The sequence below is a fragment of the Anolis carolinensis genome, unplaced genomic scaffold (genome assembly GCF_035594765.1).
Source record: "Anolis carolinensis isolate JA03-04 unplaced genomic scaffold, rAnoCar3.1.pri scaffold_9, whole genome shotgun sequence".
Taxonomy (NCBI): domain Eukaryota; kingdom Metazoa; phylum Chordata; class Lepidosauria; order Squamata; family Dactyloidae; genus Anolis; species Anolis carolinensis.
In genome coordinates this window covers 4,496,599-4,513,792 of record NW_026943820.1, presented here as the reverse complement: position 1 = coordinate 4,513,792, position 17,194 = coordinate 4,496,599, and the positions used below count along the sequence as shown (strand labels likewise).

Below are 17,194 nucleotides of genomic sequence, written 5' to 3'. Positions count from 1 at the left end.
AGTGTTTTTAAATTACAGTAGAGTCTCACTTATCCAACATTCTGGATTATCCAACGCATTTTTGTGCTCAATGTTTTCAATACATCGTGATATTTTGGTGCTAAATTCGTAAATACAGTAATTACTACGTAGCATAACTGCCTATTGGACTACTTTTTCTGTCAAATTTGTTGTATAACATGATGATTTGGTGCTTAATTTGTAAAGTCATACCTAATTTGGTGTTTAATAGGCTTCTCCTTAATCTCTCATTATCCAACGTATTCGCTTATCCAACGTTCTGCTGGCCCGTTTATGTTGGATAAGTGAGACTCTACTGTATGTCCAATTGTACTTTATCTTTATTTTTACCATGTGTAATGTGTACAATTGTATTTTATTTTGAAGTGTTTTACTTTTTGACTATTGTAATTGCCCCATGTAAGCTGCCCCGAGTCCCTTCAGGGAGATGGAGGCGGGATATAAAAATAAAATAATTATTAATATTAATAATATTATTATTAGAAACACAACAAGATGAGTCCACAGCAGACATTCTGCTGGCTGTTGTATTGGATCACACGTCGGACAATTCCCAAGTCTCTAGGACTATGTGATGTATCGGCGAATAATTCCTGCAGATACGAGTATGGTGGCTTTTTGCAGATGACAGGTGGTAATTTTGTCAGCGCTGATTGTGTTTAAGTGTAGGCCAAGGTCTTTAGGCACTGCACCCAGTGTGCCGATCACCACTGGGACCACCCTGACTGGCTTGTGCCAGAGTCTTTGCAATTCGATCTTTAAATCCTCATAATTTAAGGATTTGAGGATTATTATTATTATTATTATATTATCCCATCATCATAACACAACACAATCACCTGGAAGCGTGCGCCTGTTCAACAGGTACGCAAGATCCTTTCCTGACCCTTCTTATCAGAAATCGGGCCAACCTAGCAGTCTGAAAACATGCCAATGTGAGTAGATCAATAGGTATCGCTCCGGCGGGAAGGTAACGGCGCTCCATGTAGTCATGCCAATGGCCACATGACCTTGGAGGTGTCTACGGACAACGCTGGCTCTTTGGCTTAGAAATGGAGATGAGCACCAACCCCCAGAGTCAGACATGACTGGACTTAACGTCAGGGGAAAACCTTTACCTATTAAAAACATACATGTTAGGTTTGCAAATGGTTCTGGTTTATGATATTTTTTGTGTTTTGTTTGTTTGGGAATTAGTTTAAAAGCAAGGGTATTCCATCCTCTTTAACAGAATCATTTGGAAGGTCTCGGTGCCGTGTAGCTGTTGAACAGGTACAAGATGCTTTCCCGACCTTTCTGATCAAAAAGGAGTCTTTTTTCTTTTAGCAAGACGGGCGCGCTGGACAACACCGCAGCGGAGAGGAACACAATCATCACAGCAATGGCGGCAAGCAGGCGTCGTCGAGTCCTTTCCCCCCTTAAAATCCCTTATTTGTGTGTGTGTGTGTGTTAAAAACATACATTATAAAAACTTCAACATCGGCGGCGGCTCTCAAGTGGGTTCCTGCTGTGGCTGCGAAGCCCTGAGTTCCAGCTTGACCGTCCGGCTGTCGGTCGTCTCTGTGTCTGGCGCTTCCGCAACAGAGTCCGTCTCCTTGGCTTTGGCCTTGGCCTTGTCCTGCGTCTGGATCAGCGGGTGCACCATGGACATGTGGACATTCAGGTTATGGGCCTTCTCAAAGCGCTTGCCGCACAGGTCGCAGGCGAACTCCAGCTCCGCCTCCGCTTTGTGTTTGGTCATGTGGTACTTCAGCGAGGCCCGCTGGCGGCACTGGAAGCCGCAGATCTCGCACCTGGGACAGGGAAAAGCCCGGTCAGGAGGCAGCCTTTTGACTTGCTTGGCTTCAGAAAAGGTATGGAGAAATTACCTGTCTCCATTTTGGTATTTTCTGCACTTTGCCCGGGATCTATGAATTTAGTCCCCTGATTTTAATATTGCATGATTCATGCTCATTTTAATGATTGTTTTTATTGATGTTGATGTTTTTATTGGGTTAATTGTGTTATGGCTTTGTGATTGGTTTTTTGATTGTTGTATCAGGCATGGCCCCATGTGAGCCACCCCGAGTCCCTTCGGGGAGATGGGGCGGGGTATAAAAATAAAGTTATTATTATTATTATTATTATTATTATATAAAGTATGCAACTTCCAAATCATTACTCAAAATACACTTCAAACCTTTTGTAAATGTACATATATACATTTATTGTATATACTCGAGTATAAGCCGAGTTTTTCAGCCCTTTTTGGGGCAAAAATAATCCCCCTCGGCTTATATTCATGTGAGGGTCCTAGCCGGCTTATATTCAAGTAGTCTTATACTCGAGTATATATGGTATTTTACTCTTTATTATTATGATATTTATATTATTTTCCTCTATTTATTATTGTTCTTACTACAGTAGAGTCTCACTTATCCAACATAAACGGGCTGGCAGAACATTGGATAAGCGACTATCTTGGATAATAAGGAGGGATTAAGGTAAAGCCTATTAGACATCAAATTAGGTTATGATTTTACAAATTAAGCACCAAAACATCATGTTATACAACAAGTTTGACAGAAAAAGTAGTTCAATACACAGTAATGCTATGTTGTAATTACTGTATTTATGAATTTAGCACCAAAATATCACAATGTATTGAAAACATTGACTACAAAAATGCGTTGGATAATCCAGAACGTTGGATAAGTGAGACTCTACTGTATATTTATTATTTTCCTCTATTATTACATTTATTATTGTTATATTATTTTACTCTATTATTATTATATTTTATTATTATCGTTATTACATTTATCATTTTACTCTATTGTTGTTACATTTATTTTTTTCTGATATTATTATTACATTTATTATTTTACTCTATTTATTAGTATTGGAAGGATATGCAAGCACATTTACATTGGAGAAGATTAGAATAATGATTTAATCAGAGTTGGACAGTCTTATCTTAAATTACAGTTTTATGTAAATATTCAAACCTACCAATGCCTCAATTAATGTAATTTTATTGGTATCCATTTTTATTTTTGAAATAATTTTTTTTTGAAAGCAGGCTGCTGCATTTCCTACCCTCATCTTATACTCGAGTCAATAAGTCTTCCCAATTTTTTGTGGTAAAATTGGGTGTCTCGGCTTATATTTGGGTTGGTGTATACACTAGTATTTGTGGTACATATAACTGATACAGGTAAGCCTGCAGCCCACTTACTGGAGAGGCTTTGCTCCGGAGTGGCGCATCTGGTGCACAGAGAGGTGTTTCCGCTGCTTGAAGGTCTGTCCGCATTCGTCGCAGATGTAGTTCCGTACCTCTGCAACCAGAGAGAGAAGGAAGGGCCAAAGAATAGCATGATTTAGGCCAGGGGTCCCCAAACTTTTTAAGCCGAGGGCCGGTCCACAATCCTTCAGACTGTTGAGGGGCCGGATTATCATTTGAAAAAAAATACAAACAAATTCCGATGCACACTGCATATGTCCTATTTGTAGTGCAAAAACAACAACAACAACAACAACAACAACAATGAAAGAACAATACAATATTTTAAAATAAAAACAATTTTAACCAACATACATTGATCAGGATTTCAATGGGAAGTGTGGTCCTGCTTCTGGCCAATGAGATAGTCAAGTTAATTAGTGTTGTTGTGTGCCTTCAAGTCATTTCAGACTTTGGGCAAGCCTAAGTCTAAAGTTTATTTATTTATTTATTTATTTATTTACTGCATTTATTTACTACATTTGTATCACACCCTTCTCACCCCAAAGGGGACTCAGAGTGGCTTACAAATTATATGTACATACAATATATTATATTATTAGCATAGCACAATATTAGCATTATATATTACTATATTGAACTATACCACTGTACTGTAATATTATTAGTAATATTATATGTAATATAGAATATATAATTAATATTATTATATGGTATTATTATTAGTGTTGTATTGAATTACATTATAATATTATTATCAATATTATATGTATATACAATATATTATATCATAAAACTGAGGGCGGGGGCCAGGTAAATGACCTCGGAGGGCCGCATCCGGCCCCCGGGCCTTAGTTTGGGGACCCCTGATTTAGACTCTATTAACAGTAGTTCTGGATGTTGTTGTGCTTTGTGTGATTTCTGTCTTGTATTTTATGTTAAATGTGCTTTGATTTGTATTGTATTGTGTTGTGAGCCGCTTTGGGTCCCGTTAAGGAGAAAAGCGAGATATAAATAAAGATTTATTATTATTATTATTATTATTATTATTATTATTATTATTATTATTATTGACACAAAGACAGAGAATGACACAGCAAACAAGATATATATGCTGGATTTCGTATTATCATTATTATTATTATTATTGACACAGAGTATGACACAGCAAACAAGATATATATGCTGGATTTCGTATTATTATTATTATTGACACAAAGAGTATGACACAGCAAACAAGATATATATGCTGGATTTCGTATTATTATTATTATTATTATTGACACAAAGAGTATGACACAGCAAACAAGATATATATGCTGGATTTCGTATTATAATTATTATTATTATTATTGACACAGAGTATGACACAACAAACAAGATATATATGCTGGATTTTGTATTATTATTATTATTATTATTATTATTATTGACACAGTATGACACAACAAACAAAATATATATGCTGGATTTCGTATTATTATTATTATTATTGACACAAAGACAGAGTATGACACAGCAAACAAGATAAATATGCTGGATTTTGTATTATTGTTATTGTTATTATTATTGACACAAAGACAGAGTATGACACAGCAAACAAGATATATGTGCTGGATTTTGTATTATTGTTATTATTATTATTATTGACACAAAGACAGAGTATGACACAGCAAATGATATATATGCTGGAATTATTATTATTATTATTATTATTATTATTATTATTATTATTATTATTATTATGGTGCCTTCTTGGCACACTGTCTAGAGACAGCTTGCCTTTGACTTCCTCTGAGGCTGAGAGAGTGTGACTACTGTCCAGGGCCACCCACCTGTGTGAATGAGCTTCACGTGGCGCTGCAGATACCGGTCGATCATGAAGACCTTGTTGCATCCCGGGTGCGGACAGGGCCTCGCCCGGACCTCCTCGTGGTGCTCCTTGATGTGCTTCTAGGACAGAAAAAAGAGAGAACTTGGGTATTTCATCCCTGGGAACAAAGGACTCCATAGAGAACAGAAATGTTTGCGTATTTTAAACTGTAATGAACGAAGTGAAAATATTGAGTAGCCACCCATCTTTTGACTCATCGCATTTAATAGCATCTCTTCAGTATTCAAGGAATGCCATCAACCCTTACTGGAAAGGAAGAGGGAAATCCCAATGCCTAGCAATCATGGGATTTACATGCCTTAGAAAATGAGAAGCCCGGACAAGCACCTGCCTGTTCTGTATTTACCTTCATGCCGTCCGCCCCTCGATAGACAGCGGTGCAGCCCTGGTAAGGACACTTGTAAATGGTGGGCAGCTCTTCCCTGGAGAGAAATGAAGGGGGCAGTCAGCAGGAGGAAGGCTAACAGACGCTGGATGGCCATCTGTCGGGAGTGTTTTGATTGTGCTTTTCCTACATGGCGTCATGGAGTTGGACTAGATGACCCTTGGAGGTCCCTTCCCACTCTCGGAGTCTTTGATTCTCCATTGTGCAGGAAAAGTACAACCAAAGAATCCCTGACAGATGGCCATCTATGATGGGGTGCTTCGATTGTGCCTTTCCTGCATGTCCTGTTAGACTGGATGGCCCTCTGGAGTCTCTTCCAACTCTATAAATAATTTATAAATATATACATATAATATTGACAATAATATTATAATGTAAGACAATATTATAGTAATAATAATACAATATAATAATATTAATTATATATTCTATATTAAATGTAATATTACTAATGATATTACCATATAATGATATAGTCGGTAGGTAAAGGTTTCCCCTGACGTTAAGTCCAGTCATGTCTGACTCTGGGGGTTGGTGCTCATCTCCATGTCTAAGCCGAAGAGCCGGCGTTGTCCGTAGACACCTCCAAGGTCATGTGGCCACTGGCATGACTGCATGGAACGCTGTTACCTTCCCGCCGGAGCAGTACCTATTGATCTACTCACATTTGCATGTTTTCGAACTGCTAGGTTGGCAGGAGCTGGGGCTAACAGCGGGCGCTCATTCCGCTCCCTGGATTTGAACCTGGGACCTTTTGGTCTGCAAGTTCAGCAGCTCAGCACTTTAACGCACTTCGCCACCCGGGCTATTGTACTATAGTACAATATAGTAATTTAGTGCTTATATTGTGCTATGCTAATAATATATTGTATGTTCATTTGATTTGTAAGCTGCTCTGAGTCCCCTTCGGGGTGAGAAGAGCGGGATATAAATGTAGTAAATACATAAATAAATATAACTCTACCTTTCGCACTTGATATTCTTCTTCCAGCCCGGCTTGGGCCCAGGCTTCTTACGAATCTTGGGCCCTTCCAGCTTGGTGCCTTTGGTTTTGGGTTTCCTGTTGTTGGGCATCCTGAGCAGGGAAAGGGAGAGAAAGCAGGGAGACGTTGTCATGCCACGCAGTTGTCAGAGCAGGCATGGGCAAACTTTGGCCCTCCTCCAGGTGTTTTGGACTTCCACAATAGTTCCAAAAAGTTAGGAATTGTGGGAGTTGAAGTTCAAAACACCTAGAGGGCTGAAGTTTGCCCATGCCTGGGTTAGAGACCTGGATAATAATAAAAATACATATTATTATTATTATTATTATTTGTACTGCACTTTTTCTCTCCAGAAAGAGACTCAAAGCGGCTTACATTAAAAACATTTGATTACAGTTTAAAATACGCAAACATTTTTGTTCTCTATAGATCTTATTGGGAGTTTGTCTACTTTATTTATTAGAAGTTTGTTTGGGTAATATCATTTTGTATGCCCTCAGCCTTGTTGTAATGTCCCAATTCCATTTTTTTCCAATCATTAATTTGTTTACTTACTTTTTTCCATAATGGATTATAATTTATCTGGACCATATTGTTGAAATTTTTAGATATATAAATGCCTAGGTATTTTAACTTCTTTTCCCCAGTGGTATATAAAATAAATAAATAAATGTTATGCAAAATTTCTGATTTTTCAATATGAATAGTTAGGCCTGAGATCTTTTCAAATGTTTTAATTACTTTTGTTCCTGCCTTTACCAAGACCTCCATTGTGCCTATTAGGACTATTGCGTCGTCGGCGTATAAATTAATTTTTATTTCTTCTCTCTCTATCTTATACCCTTTTATACTTTTGTCTGATCTAATTAGATTACCTAGAGGTTATTATTACTACTGTGATTGCAATACTTCTTCTACTTCTTATTATTATACTATTATAAATTATCACTTATAATAATAATAATAATAATAATTTCTTAATACAGCCCTCACTCACCTCTTGCCCTCGAAAGGCTGAAAGAAGTCATCGGAGGCACATTCTCTCTGGCCATCCTCCTCTTCGTCGCTTGAGGAAGAGTCTCTGAGGAAGGAAACACAGACATTGCTGGAGCGGAAGCAGAGCCACGAAGCTTCACATGGTATGCCATGTCACAACCGAGAAAAATTGGGACCCTGCATTTGGTATTACTGTAAACTGCTTTGAGTCACTTTTGTAGGGAGAGAAAGCAGGGTATAAATAGCATGAAGAAGGGCAAGGTGAGCTCAAGGGCCATTTGGCCAGAAATCGATCCGGGTTGCACATCAATCAAGAGATAAAAGCAGGATATTATTATTATTGGCTCCTACTACTACTCCTACTCCTACAACTCCTACTGTTCTTTGATGCCCAATGTCTCTTTCTAAAAGTTCCTCAACAACAACAACAACAACAGTAGCAGCAGCAAAACACAAATGCCCAATCATCCTTTTCAGAAGTTCCTAAACTAACAATAACAATAATAACTACTAGTACTAGTACTATTCATGGCTGTCAAATGTCTCTTTTCGAAGGTTCCCGAATAATAATAATAATAATAATAATAATAATAATAATAATAATAATAATAGCAATAATAATAATAGCAATCTTGCTATGTCTAATAGCAATAATAATAACAATAATACAGTAATGTCTAATATAAAAGCATCTAATTATGTATACAAATAACAATAATGTTTAATAAGCATAATAATAATGTCTAATAATAATGTATAACAACAATAATGTATAACAGAATAAAAAAAACCCAATGAAATGGACTTCCCACCTCCCACCTTAAAGACACAGGATGTAAGTATTTCACTGGCTTCTTATCATACACGATATCTTCATTCTCCCATGCTCTTTCAACATTGCACTTAAATCTTCCTAACCCTCAAGGATTTTGACATCATCTTAGAGCGTTTCCAAAGGTTTCCTAGCAGTACAAGGTTGTTCATGCTTAACAAAGAGGACGTTTGCAAACCCACTCTTCTCTCACCCCTCTGAAAGGTCACTGAACTCGTCTTTTACCCGCTCATCCAGGGCTGCAGGCGGAACCGGATTTTCGCTCAGAGGCCCTACAGAAATAAATAAATAAAAATAATAATTAGGACGAACTTCCTGACAGTTAGGGCTGTCCGGCCATGTGCGATATCACTGCCTGGGAGTCTGATGCAGCCTTTCTCTCTGGGGATCTATATACAGAAGCTGGATGGCAGAAAAGGGGTTGGACTGGATGGCCTTTGGAGGTCCTTTCCAACTCTAGTGGAATATAGATTGCCTGGGAGTCCATTCTTTGGAGGTCTTTACCCAGTGGCTAGTATGGCCATCTGTTGAGAGGGCTTGGATGGTGTCTTCCTACCTGACAGGAAAAGGGTTGGACTGGATGGCCTTTGGAGGTCCCTTCTGACACTAGGATTCTATCACAAGCTAATGTGAATATTTTAACAACTATTTCAGTGATTGTCATGTATGTCTATATAATTCATGCATTATGTTTGTATACAAAATGTGAGATAATGGGCAGGTTATGATATTATTTAATTTTTGTTTCATTTTGTAATAGCTGTTTCCTTTTAATATTTGATCAGTTTGTTTTTGTATTTTTATTTGAATGTGTTTGGCGTTGAATGTTTGCTTTTTTTGTTGCAATTTGCCCTGAGTCCCATAGGACAGAGGGCAGAATACAAATAAAGTATTACTACTACTACTACTATTATTATTATTATTATTATAGTAGAGTCTCACTTATCCAACATAAACGGGCCGGCAGAATGTTGGATAAGTGAATATCTTGGATAATAAGGAGGGATTAAGAAAAAAGCCTATTAAACATCAAATTACATTATGATTTTGCAAATTAAGAACCAAAACATCATGTTTTACAAGAAATTGACAGAAAAAGCAGTTCAATACACAGAAATGTTATGTAGTAATTACTGTATTTACAAATTTAGCATCAAAACTTTGCAACATTTACTACAAAAACATTGACTACTAAAAGGCAGACTGCCTTGGATAATACAGAACATTGGGTAAGTGAAGCTTGGATAAGTGAGACTCTACATTATTATTATTATTATTATTATTATTATTATATTGCATGTCACAGCAAACAAGATAGATATGCTGGATTATTATTATTATTATGTTATTATGACACAGCAAACAAGATCTATATGCTGGATTTCATATCACAAAATCACAAGTCGAACACTTCCCAAGTGTCTAGGACTGTGTGATGTATTTTCGGATGATGCGTGCAGATCCCAGCAGGGTGGCCTTTTGCAGTTGGCAGATTGTAATTTTGTCAATGCCTATTGTTTCCAAATGACAGCTGAGATCTTTTGTCACAGCACCCAATGTGCCCATCACCACTGGGACCACCTGTACTGATTTTTGCCGGAGTCTTTGAAGTTCAATATTATTATTATTATTATTATTATTATTATTATTATTATTATTATTATTATTATTATTACATGAGCCAGCAGTGTGACACAGCAGCTAAAAAAGCAAATGCCATCCTGTCTTCCTGCCTGGCAGAATGGGGTTGGACTGGATGGCCATTAGGGTTCTATGAAGGATCTTAAAACTAGGCAAACTGGGGATTCGGAGGCCACACAGCAGCCCAGGGTGTGCTCCCCGCAGCCTCTTACCGGGACCCCCGTTGACCGGACAGCCTGGCCGAGGCAGGTTCCCCTCCTGCAAAGGGCTCCTGGACACCTCTTGCGATGGAGCCGCGTCCGGACTCTCAGGGAGCTGGTTTTCTGTGCCCGGTTCGGGTGAAGCAGCCTCACTGTTTGCAGCAGCGGTCCTGTCTGGGCCACAATGGGAAGGGATGCAGGGCGCTCTGGCACCCTCGGCGTCCACCCCATTGCCGGCCACGCGCTCAGAGCTGCCCTTGCTGTGGTCCTGTTTGGGGCCGCTGCCCTCCTCCTCCTCCTCCTCCTCCTCTTCCACGTCAGGGCTCAGGACGTAGTCGTGGCCTTCGCTGCAACCCCAGACGGCCTGAACGACGACCCCACAATATCCAGAGGACAGCACGCTCCGCAGGCTCGGCGTGACCTGGCAGCTCCCTGCGTGATTGTGGGCCCACAGCACCAGGTTGTGGAGGCACTGCGGGCTGGAGGTGATCCGGCCTCCTGTTCGCAGGGAGAGAAAACAAGGTCATAGAATCTAGAAGGAGCCCCTGAGAAAGACACAATCAAAGCACTCCCGACAGATGGCCACCCACCTCTGCTTGAAAACCTCCAGAGGAGACTCCCATCATCATCATTATGATCAATGGCTATTATATTATTGACACAAAGACATAGTATGACATAGCAAATGAGATATATATGCTGATTTTGTATCACAAAATCACAAGTCGTGGTGGTATTTGTTGTTGGTATTATTATTATTATTATTGTAGAATATTAGAGTTGGAAGAGAGTATCATCATCATAGCTGTTGTAATAATAATAATAATAATAATAATGAATCCTAGGGTTGGAAGGGACCCCCAAAGGCCATGCAGCCAGATTAGAAGACACAAACCACTCCCAACAGATGGCCCACCCGCCTCTGCTTAAAAATCTCCAGAGAAGGAGACTGCAATGGACTCCAAGGAAGACGCATATTCCACCATTGAACAGATCTGATCTTTGGAACATTCTTCCTCATGTTTAACAAAATCTCCTTTTCCTGAATCTGAAACCATCTCTCTGTGTCCTAATCTCCGAAGGAGCAAAAATCAAGCTTGCCCCTTCCTCCCCAAAAGGATCTCCTTTCAAATACTGTAATATGACTCTCAGGTTCCCTAAATCTTTCCACAAACTATTTTTGGAAAGGCAAGGAAGTCCCTGACTTTTGACAGAAGCAACATGGCAACCACTGAAAGCCAAGGAGCAGCAAAAGAGCTCGACTTACCCAGAGAGGAGGCATTTCCTTCAGTTACGAGAAGAGGAGACGGGGCAGCATTGCTCCTGCGCATGGAACAGAAAGCAACATGGATGAGACGCTGGGTGGATGGACAGACATTGCAGGAGGCTCTTAATCCTAAACCAAAATGACGTTTGCCTTTGGTGGGGCATTTGGCCATAGGAAGCCATAGAGGCCTTGGATTTTAGTGGAAACCATGGGTGGTCCTTCCATAGTTTAGAAAATAAACAGCTGCTTTGGGATCATAATGATTGCAGGAATATTTGGGATCCATGGCAGAGTGGAGTGGAGGATAACCTATGCTACCGTATTAAAATAAGACTGAGCGTTATATTAATTATTGCTCCAAAAGACGCATCATGGGATATCTTTTTTTTTTCAAGCATCAACATTTATTTTACAAGCATCAACATTTATCCAAATACCGTCATGGAACATCATTATGACTTTCCAAACCTTGAATTCCAACCTGAATGACTTAATTATAAATTGTATTATCATTTAAGTATTAACGTCAATAATATTATTTATTTGTATTTAATTGTATATTAATATGACTATTTTGTAATTCAATACACCCGTTGTCTGTTGCAACGGATGTGCTAAACACATCCACTTATCTTAACTGGAACTTATTTTAAGAGTAGAGCTTATATTATGAGTGTCATGCTAAAAATCAAGCTTATTTTCTGAATACGTCTTACTTTAGGGAAAATGGGGTATATATGAGCGTATAGTAGAAAATTGATGACGACAAGGAGGGACCCACCTTGGCCGGGGCTTGAGGGCCCCCACGGGAGAGAGGTTGACCTTCTGGATGAAGGCCTTGAGGACGCTGCGGCACTTGTAAAACTGAGCGTGGCACTTCTTGCAGACCGACTGGGGCAGGGACGGGTCCGGGCGGGCGGCCACCCCCAGCAGGTGCTGGAAGTCAGCAAAGAAGACGCGATCCAGGCGCCGGGGCTGCTGCTGCTGCTTCTGGGGGCTGCCGTCCATCGCGGGGGGCTTCCCAAAGGCGTTGCGCAGGCTCCGCGCGGAGAACTTCCCGTGGCAAAGGCGGCAGTGGCCTGTGCTCAAGCTCCGAGTGGCGCCTGCAAGGAAGGCAAGGAAGGTCAGTTGGGAAACAAAAAATAGAACTCCTGAGCATGAACCAAAAGCTAGCTCTATACTGTAGCGAACTGATGCAGCAGCTAGAAAGACCAATATAATTCTGGGCTGCATCCATAGAAATATAAAGCATCTAGACCAGGCATGGGCCAATGTCAGCTGTTCTGGACTTCAACTGCTACGATTCCTAATAGCCTACCGACCTCTTGTTACTGTTGTTGTTGTTGTTATTATATGGAGAACCACATAGTCCTAGAGCAGTGCCTTCCAAACTTCAGTTAAACTATTACATATTATTATTGTATATAATAATAATAATAATAATAATAATAATAATAATAATAATAATAATAATAATATGGAGAACCACATAGTCCTAGAGCAGTGCCTCCCAAACTTCAGATAAACTCTTATATATTATTATTTCATATAGTATTGTATATTATTATTATTATTATTATTATTATTATATGGAGAACCATATAGTCCTAGAGCAGTGCCTCCCAAACTTCAGATAAACTTATATATTATTATTTCATATAGTATTGTATATTATTATTATTATTATTATTATTATATGGAGAACCATATAGTCCTAGAGCAGTGCCTCCCAAACTTCAGATAAACTCTTATATATTATTATTTCATATAGTATTGTATATTATTATTATTATTATTATTATTATTATTATTATTATTATATGGAGAACCATATAGTCCTAGAGCAGTGCCTCCCAAACTTCAGATAAACTAATATATGTTATTATTATTATATGGAGGACCATATAATCCCAGTGCGGTGCCTCCCAAACTTCAGACAGACTAAATTATTATTATTATTTTCTTCTTCCCCTTCTTCTTCTTCTTCTTATTATTATTATTATTATACTATTATATGGAGGACCACATAGACCTAGCGCAGTGCCTTCCAAACTTCAGACAGACTAGATTATTATCATAATATTACTCTTATTATACAGAAGACCACTTCAGATAGACTACTTTATTATTATAATTATATTACTATACACACACATATATATTATACTATTATATGGAGGACATATAGTCCTAGTGTCTCCCAAACTTCAGATAGACATTATTATTATATTACAATTACTATAATTATAATAGTATTATTATATGGAGGACCATCTAGCCCTTGAGCGGTGCACCCCAAATTTCAGACAGACTATATTATTACTGTATTATCATAATACAGTAGAGTCTCACTTATCCAAGCTAAACGGGCCGGCAGAAGCTTGGATAAGCGAATAACTTGGATAATAAGGAGGGATTAAGGAAAAGCCTATTAAACATCAAATTACGTTATGATTTTACAAATTAAGCACCAAAACATCCTGTTATACAACAAATTTGACAGAAAAAGTAGTTCAATACGCAGTAATGTTATGTTGTAATTACTGTATTTACGAATTTAGCACCAAAATATCACGATGTATTGAAAACATTGACCACAAAAATGCGTTGGATAATCCAGAATGTTGGATAAGCGAATGTTGGATAAGTGAAATTCTACTGTATTATCATAATATTGTTATTGTTATTGTGATTATATGGAAGACCATATAGTCCTAGAGCACTGCCTTCCAAACTTCCGATAGACTATTATATATTATACTAGCTGTGCCCGGCCACGCGTTGCTGTGGCGTATGGGAATTCTTTGTTAGGTAGGTGGAATAACAGTGAATAGCTTTGTAGCCTGAAAGCCTGGCCATTTTCTTATGGGAATCCTTGTTTGGTGAGGTGGAATAGAAAGGAATAGGCTTGCTGCTTGGAAGGTTAGGTAGTTGCCTTTTAGGGGGGTAGAATTGTAATGAATAGCCTCGGTGGTTCAAAGCCTGGGTGCTTGCTATCTAGGGGAAATCTTTGGTTGGTCAGTTTCAGAGTAGTATCACTGTTTCAAAGCCTGGTCGCCTTTTACGAAGGTTAATCTTTTATTGGTGTGGTTGAATTGCACTGAATATCCTTGCAGCTCCAATGTCTGGCTGTATTTATTATTTTGTATTATATATATATATTACAAAATATAGAAAGCATGGCACATTGCCTGTTGTGGGTTTTGGCCTTTTTTTGGTGTTGTGATTGTGTTTTTTGTGTGATTGTGTTGTAACTTACTGGAGGCAGGGATGATGGATTGTGTTGCCAATTTTAGAGTTTGGGGGGTGTTGGGTTTTGTTGTTTTGTGAGTCGCCGTGATGCCAAAAGCCTTTTATATATATAGATTATCAGCACTAGTACTGTATTATTATTTGGAGGGTGCCTCCCAAACTTCAGACAACTACAACTCCCAGAAGCCCCCACCCAGGAAGGCCAATGGCTGGGAATGCTGGGAGCCGGAGTCCAAAGCCCCTGTGGCTGAGGATTCTCTGGTGTGGCTGCCAAAGCGGGGCGATCGCGCGCTAAGGATGTCATGCAGACAGGCCCCCCCCGTTCCCTCCTCACCCGGGGCGCCTTCCTGGGCCTGCTTCTTCTTCTCTTCCTCCTTCTCCTTCTCTTCTTCCTCCTCCTCCTCCTGGGCCTTCCTCCTTCGGGATCGAGGGCTGGTCAAAGGCGAGGGGCAAGAAGAGGAAGGGGCTGCCTTGGCCGAAGGCAGGAACCGCCCGCGACGGTCGCGCTTCATGGCCGCGTCCGCACTGCGCTGCGCCGCCCTGGGCTCCCGAGCCTTGGCTCCAGCGCCTTCCTGCAGCGCCACCTGCTGGGCGGAGGACCGACACGGCAGGCGCCTCTGTCTAGACTTCCCCTTCTGAGCTGTTTTCCCAGCATTGTGAGTGTTGTTTCTACAGGGCTTTGTTTTGGGCATCCATCCATATAGCCATCTATCTATCTATCTATCTATCTATCTATCTATCTATCTATCTATCTATCTATCTATCTATCTATCTATCTATCCATTCATCTATCCATCTGTCAGTCTATCTATCCATCAATTCATCTATCTATCTATCTATACATCTATCCATCCATACAATAATAATAATAATATTAATAATTGTTTTATTGTTCTTCTGATTTTGCGTAATGTAGTGTATATTATCATTTATTGTATTGTTCAATGTGTTATGATTTGTTGTGCTTTTTATATTCTGTTATATTGTATTGTTCTGGGCATGGCCCCATATAAGCCGCCCCGAGTCCCCGTTGGGGAGATGGTGGCAGGGTATAAATAAAGTTTATTATTATTATTATTATTATCATCATCAATTCCCCTATCTATCCATACATCTATCCATCCATACAACCATCCATCTATCCACCTATTCGTCTATCAATCTATCTATCTATCTATCTATCTATCCATCTGTTCATCCGTCCCTCTATCCCAGTGGTTCTCAACCTGTGGGTCCTCAGGTGTTTTGGCCTACAACTCCCAGAAATCCCAGCCAGTTTACCAGCTGTTAAGATTTCTGGGAGTTGAAGGCCAAAACATCAGGCAATTGAGAACCACTGGTCTAGCCATTCATCTATCCATCCATACATCTATCCATTCATCAATTCATCGATCCATTTATCCATCCATTCATCCATCTATCTATCCATCTGTCCATCCATCTATCCATTCATCTATTCATTCATCCACCCATCCATCCATTAATCTATCAATAATCTATCTATCCATCCATTCATCTATCTATCCATTTATCCATCCATCTTTCTATCTATCCCTCCATCCATCCATCTATCTACCCATCAAGTCATCTATCTGTCCATCCATCCATCCAGTCATCTATCCATCCATCTATTTATCTATCATCTATCCACCCATTCGTCCAGTAGTTATCTATCCATCCATCCATTCATCCATCCATCCAGTCATCTATCTATCCATTCATCTATTCATTCATTCATCTATCCACCCATCCATCCATTCATCTATCAATACATCTATCTATCTGGAGCCTCCAATGGCCTAGGGGATAAAAGCCTCGTGACTTGAAGGGTGGGTTGCTGACCTGAAGGCTGCCAGGTTCGAATCCCACCCGGGGAGAGCGCGGATGAGCTCCCTCTATCAGCTCCAGCTCCATGCGGGGACATGAGAGAAGCCTCCCATCAAAACATCCGGGCGTCCCCTGGGCAACGTCCTTGCAGACGGCCAATTCTCTCACTCCAGAAGCAACTCCGGTTGCTCCTGACACGAAAAAAAAATAAATCTATCTATCCATCCATTCATTCCTCTATCCATTTATCCATCCATCCATCATCTATCCACCCATTGTCATCTGTCTGTCTGTCTGTCTATCTAGCTATCCATCCATCCATTCATCTATCCATCCATCCCGTCATCCATCCATCCATTCATCTATCCATCCAGTTATCAATCAATCAATCATCTATCCATCCATCCAGTCATCTTTCTCTCTATATATTGATCCATCCATCCAACCAACCAACCACCCATCCAGTTATCTATCTATCCAGTCATCCATCTATCTATCGATCGATCTATCTATCTATCCATCTATCAATTCATCCATCCATCCTTCTCTCTAAATATTGACCCATCCATTCATCTATCCATTGTTTTGGAAGCCGCCCTGTGTCCCCTCGGGGAGAGAGGGCGGGTTAAAAATAAAGTTATTATTATTACTACAGTATTCTGGTATTCCGTGTGAC

At 39.6% G+C, this 17,194-nt stretch overlaps 2 protein-coding genes across 2 annotated transcripts in view; one reads left to right on the top strand and one right to left on the bottom strand.

The window, feature by feature from the left end:
• Nucleotides 1–1,486, top strand: part of fanca (FA complementation group A) — a 60,505-nt gene extending 59,019 nt beyond the window's left edge. The window contains exon 44 of the mRNA XM_062961853.1: nucleotides 1,348–1,486. The gene's annotated coding sequence lies outside the window, so the exon portion shown is untranslated. The remainder of the gene's footprint in view (nucleotides 1–1,347) is intronic.
• Nucleotides 1,158–17,008, bottom strand: znf276 (zinc finger protein 276). Its single transcript, XM_008123952.3, has 11 exons — nucleotides 15,026–17,008; nucleotides 12,221–12,542; nucleotides 11,440–11,495; nucleotides 10,185–10,670; nucleotides 8,525–8,603; nucleotides 7,501–7,584; nucleotides 6,488–6,598; nucleotides 5,485–5,560; nucleotides 5,080–5,197; nucleotides 3,239–3,338; nucleotides 1,158–1,814 (listed from the first exon to the last, which is right to left on the bottom strand). Exons 1-11 carry the CDS (start codon nucleotides 15,381–15,383, stop codon nucleotides 1,514–1,516), a joined length of 2,091 nt encoding a protein of 696 aa, XP_008122159.3. The 5' UTR covers nucleotides 15,384–17,008; the 3' UTR covers nucleotides 1,158–1,513.
• Between the last annotated feature and the right edge of the window lie 186 nt (nucleotides 17,009–17,194).

What these genes read in the sequence shown, in the direction of transcription:
- znf276 (XM_008123952.3), bottom strand. Translation starts at nt 15,383, where the DNA reads ATGCCCAAAACAAAGCCCTGTAGAAACAACACTCACAATGCTGGGAAA. An exon ending in AGGAAATGCCTCCTCTCTGG is followed by an intron (nt 10,671 to 11,439) that starts GTAAGTCGAGCT and finishes CCCTGCGAACAG; the next exon opens with GAGGCCGGATCACCTCCAGC. An exon ending in TCCGGAGCAAAGCCTCTCCA is followed by an intron (nt 1,815 to 3,238) that starts GTAAGTGGGCTG and finishes TCCCTGTCCCAG; the next exon opens with GTGCGAGATCTGCGGCTTCC.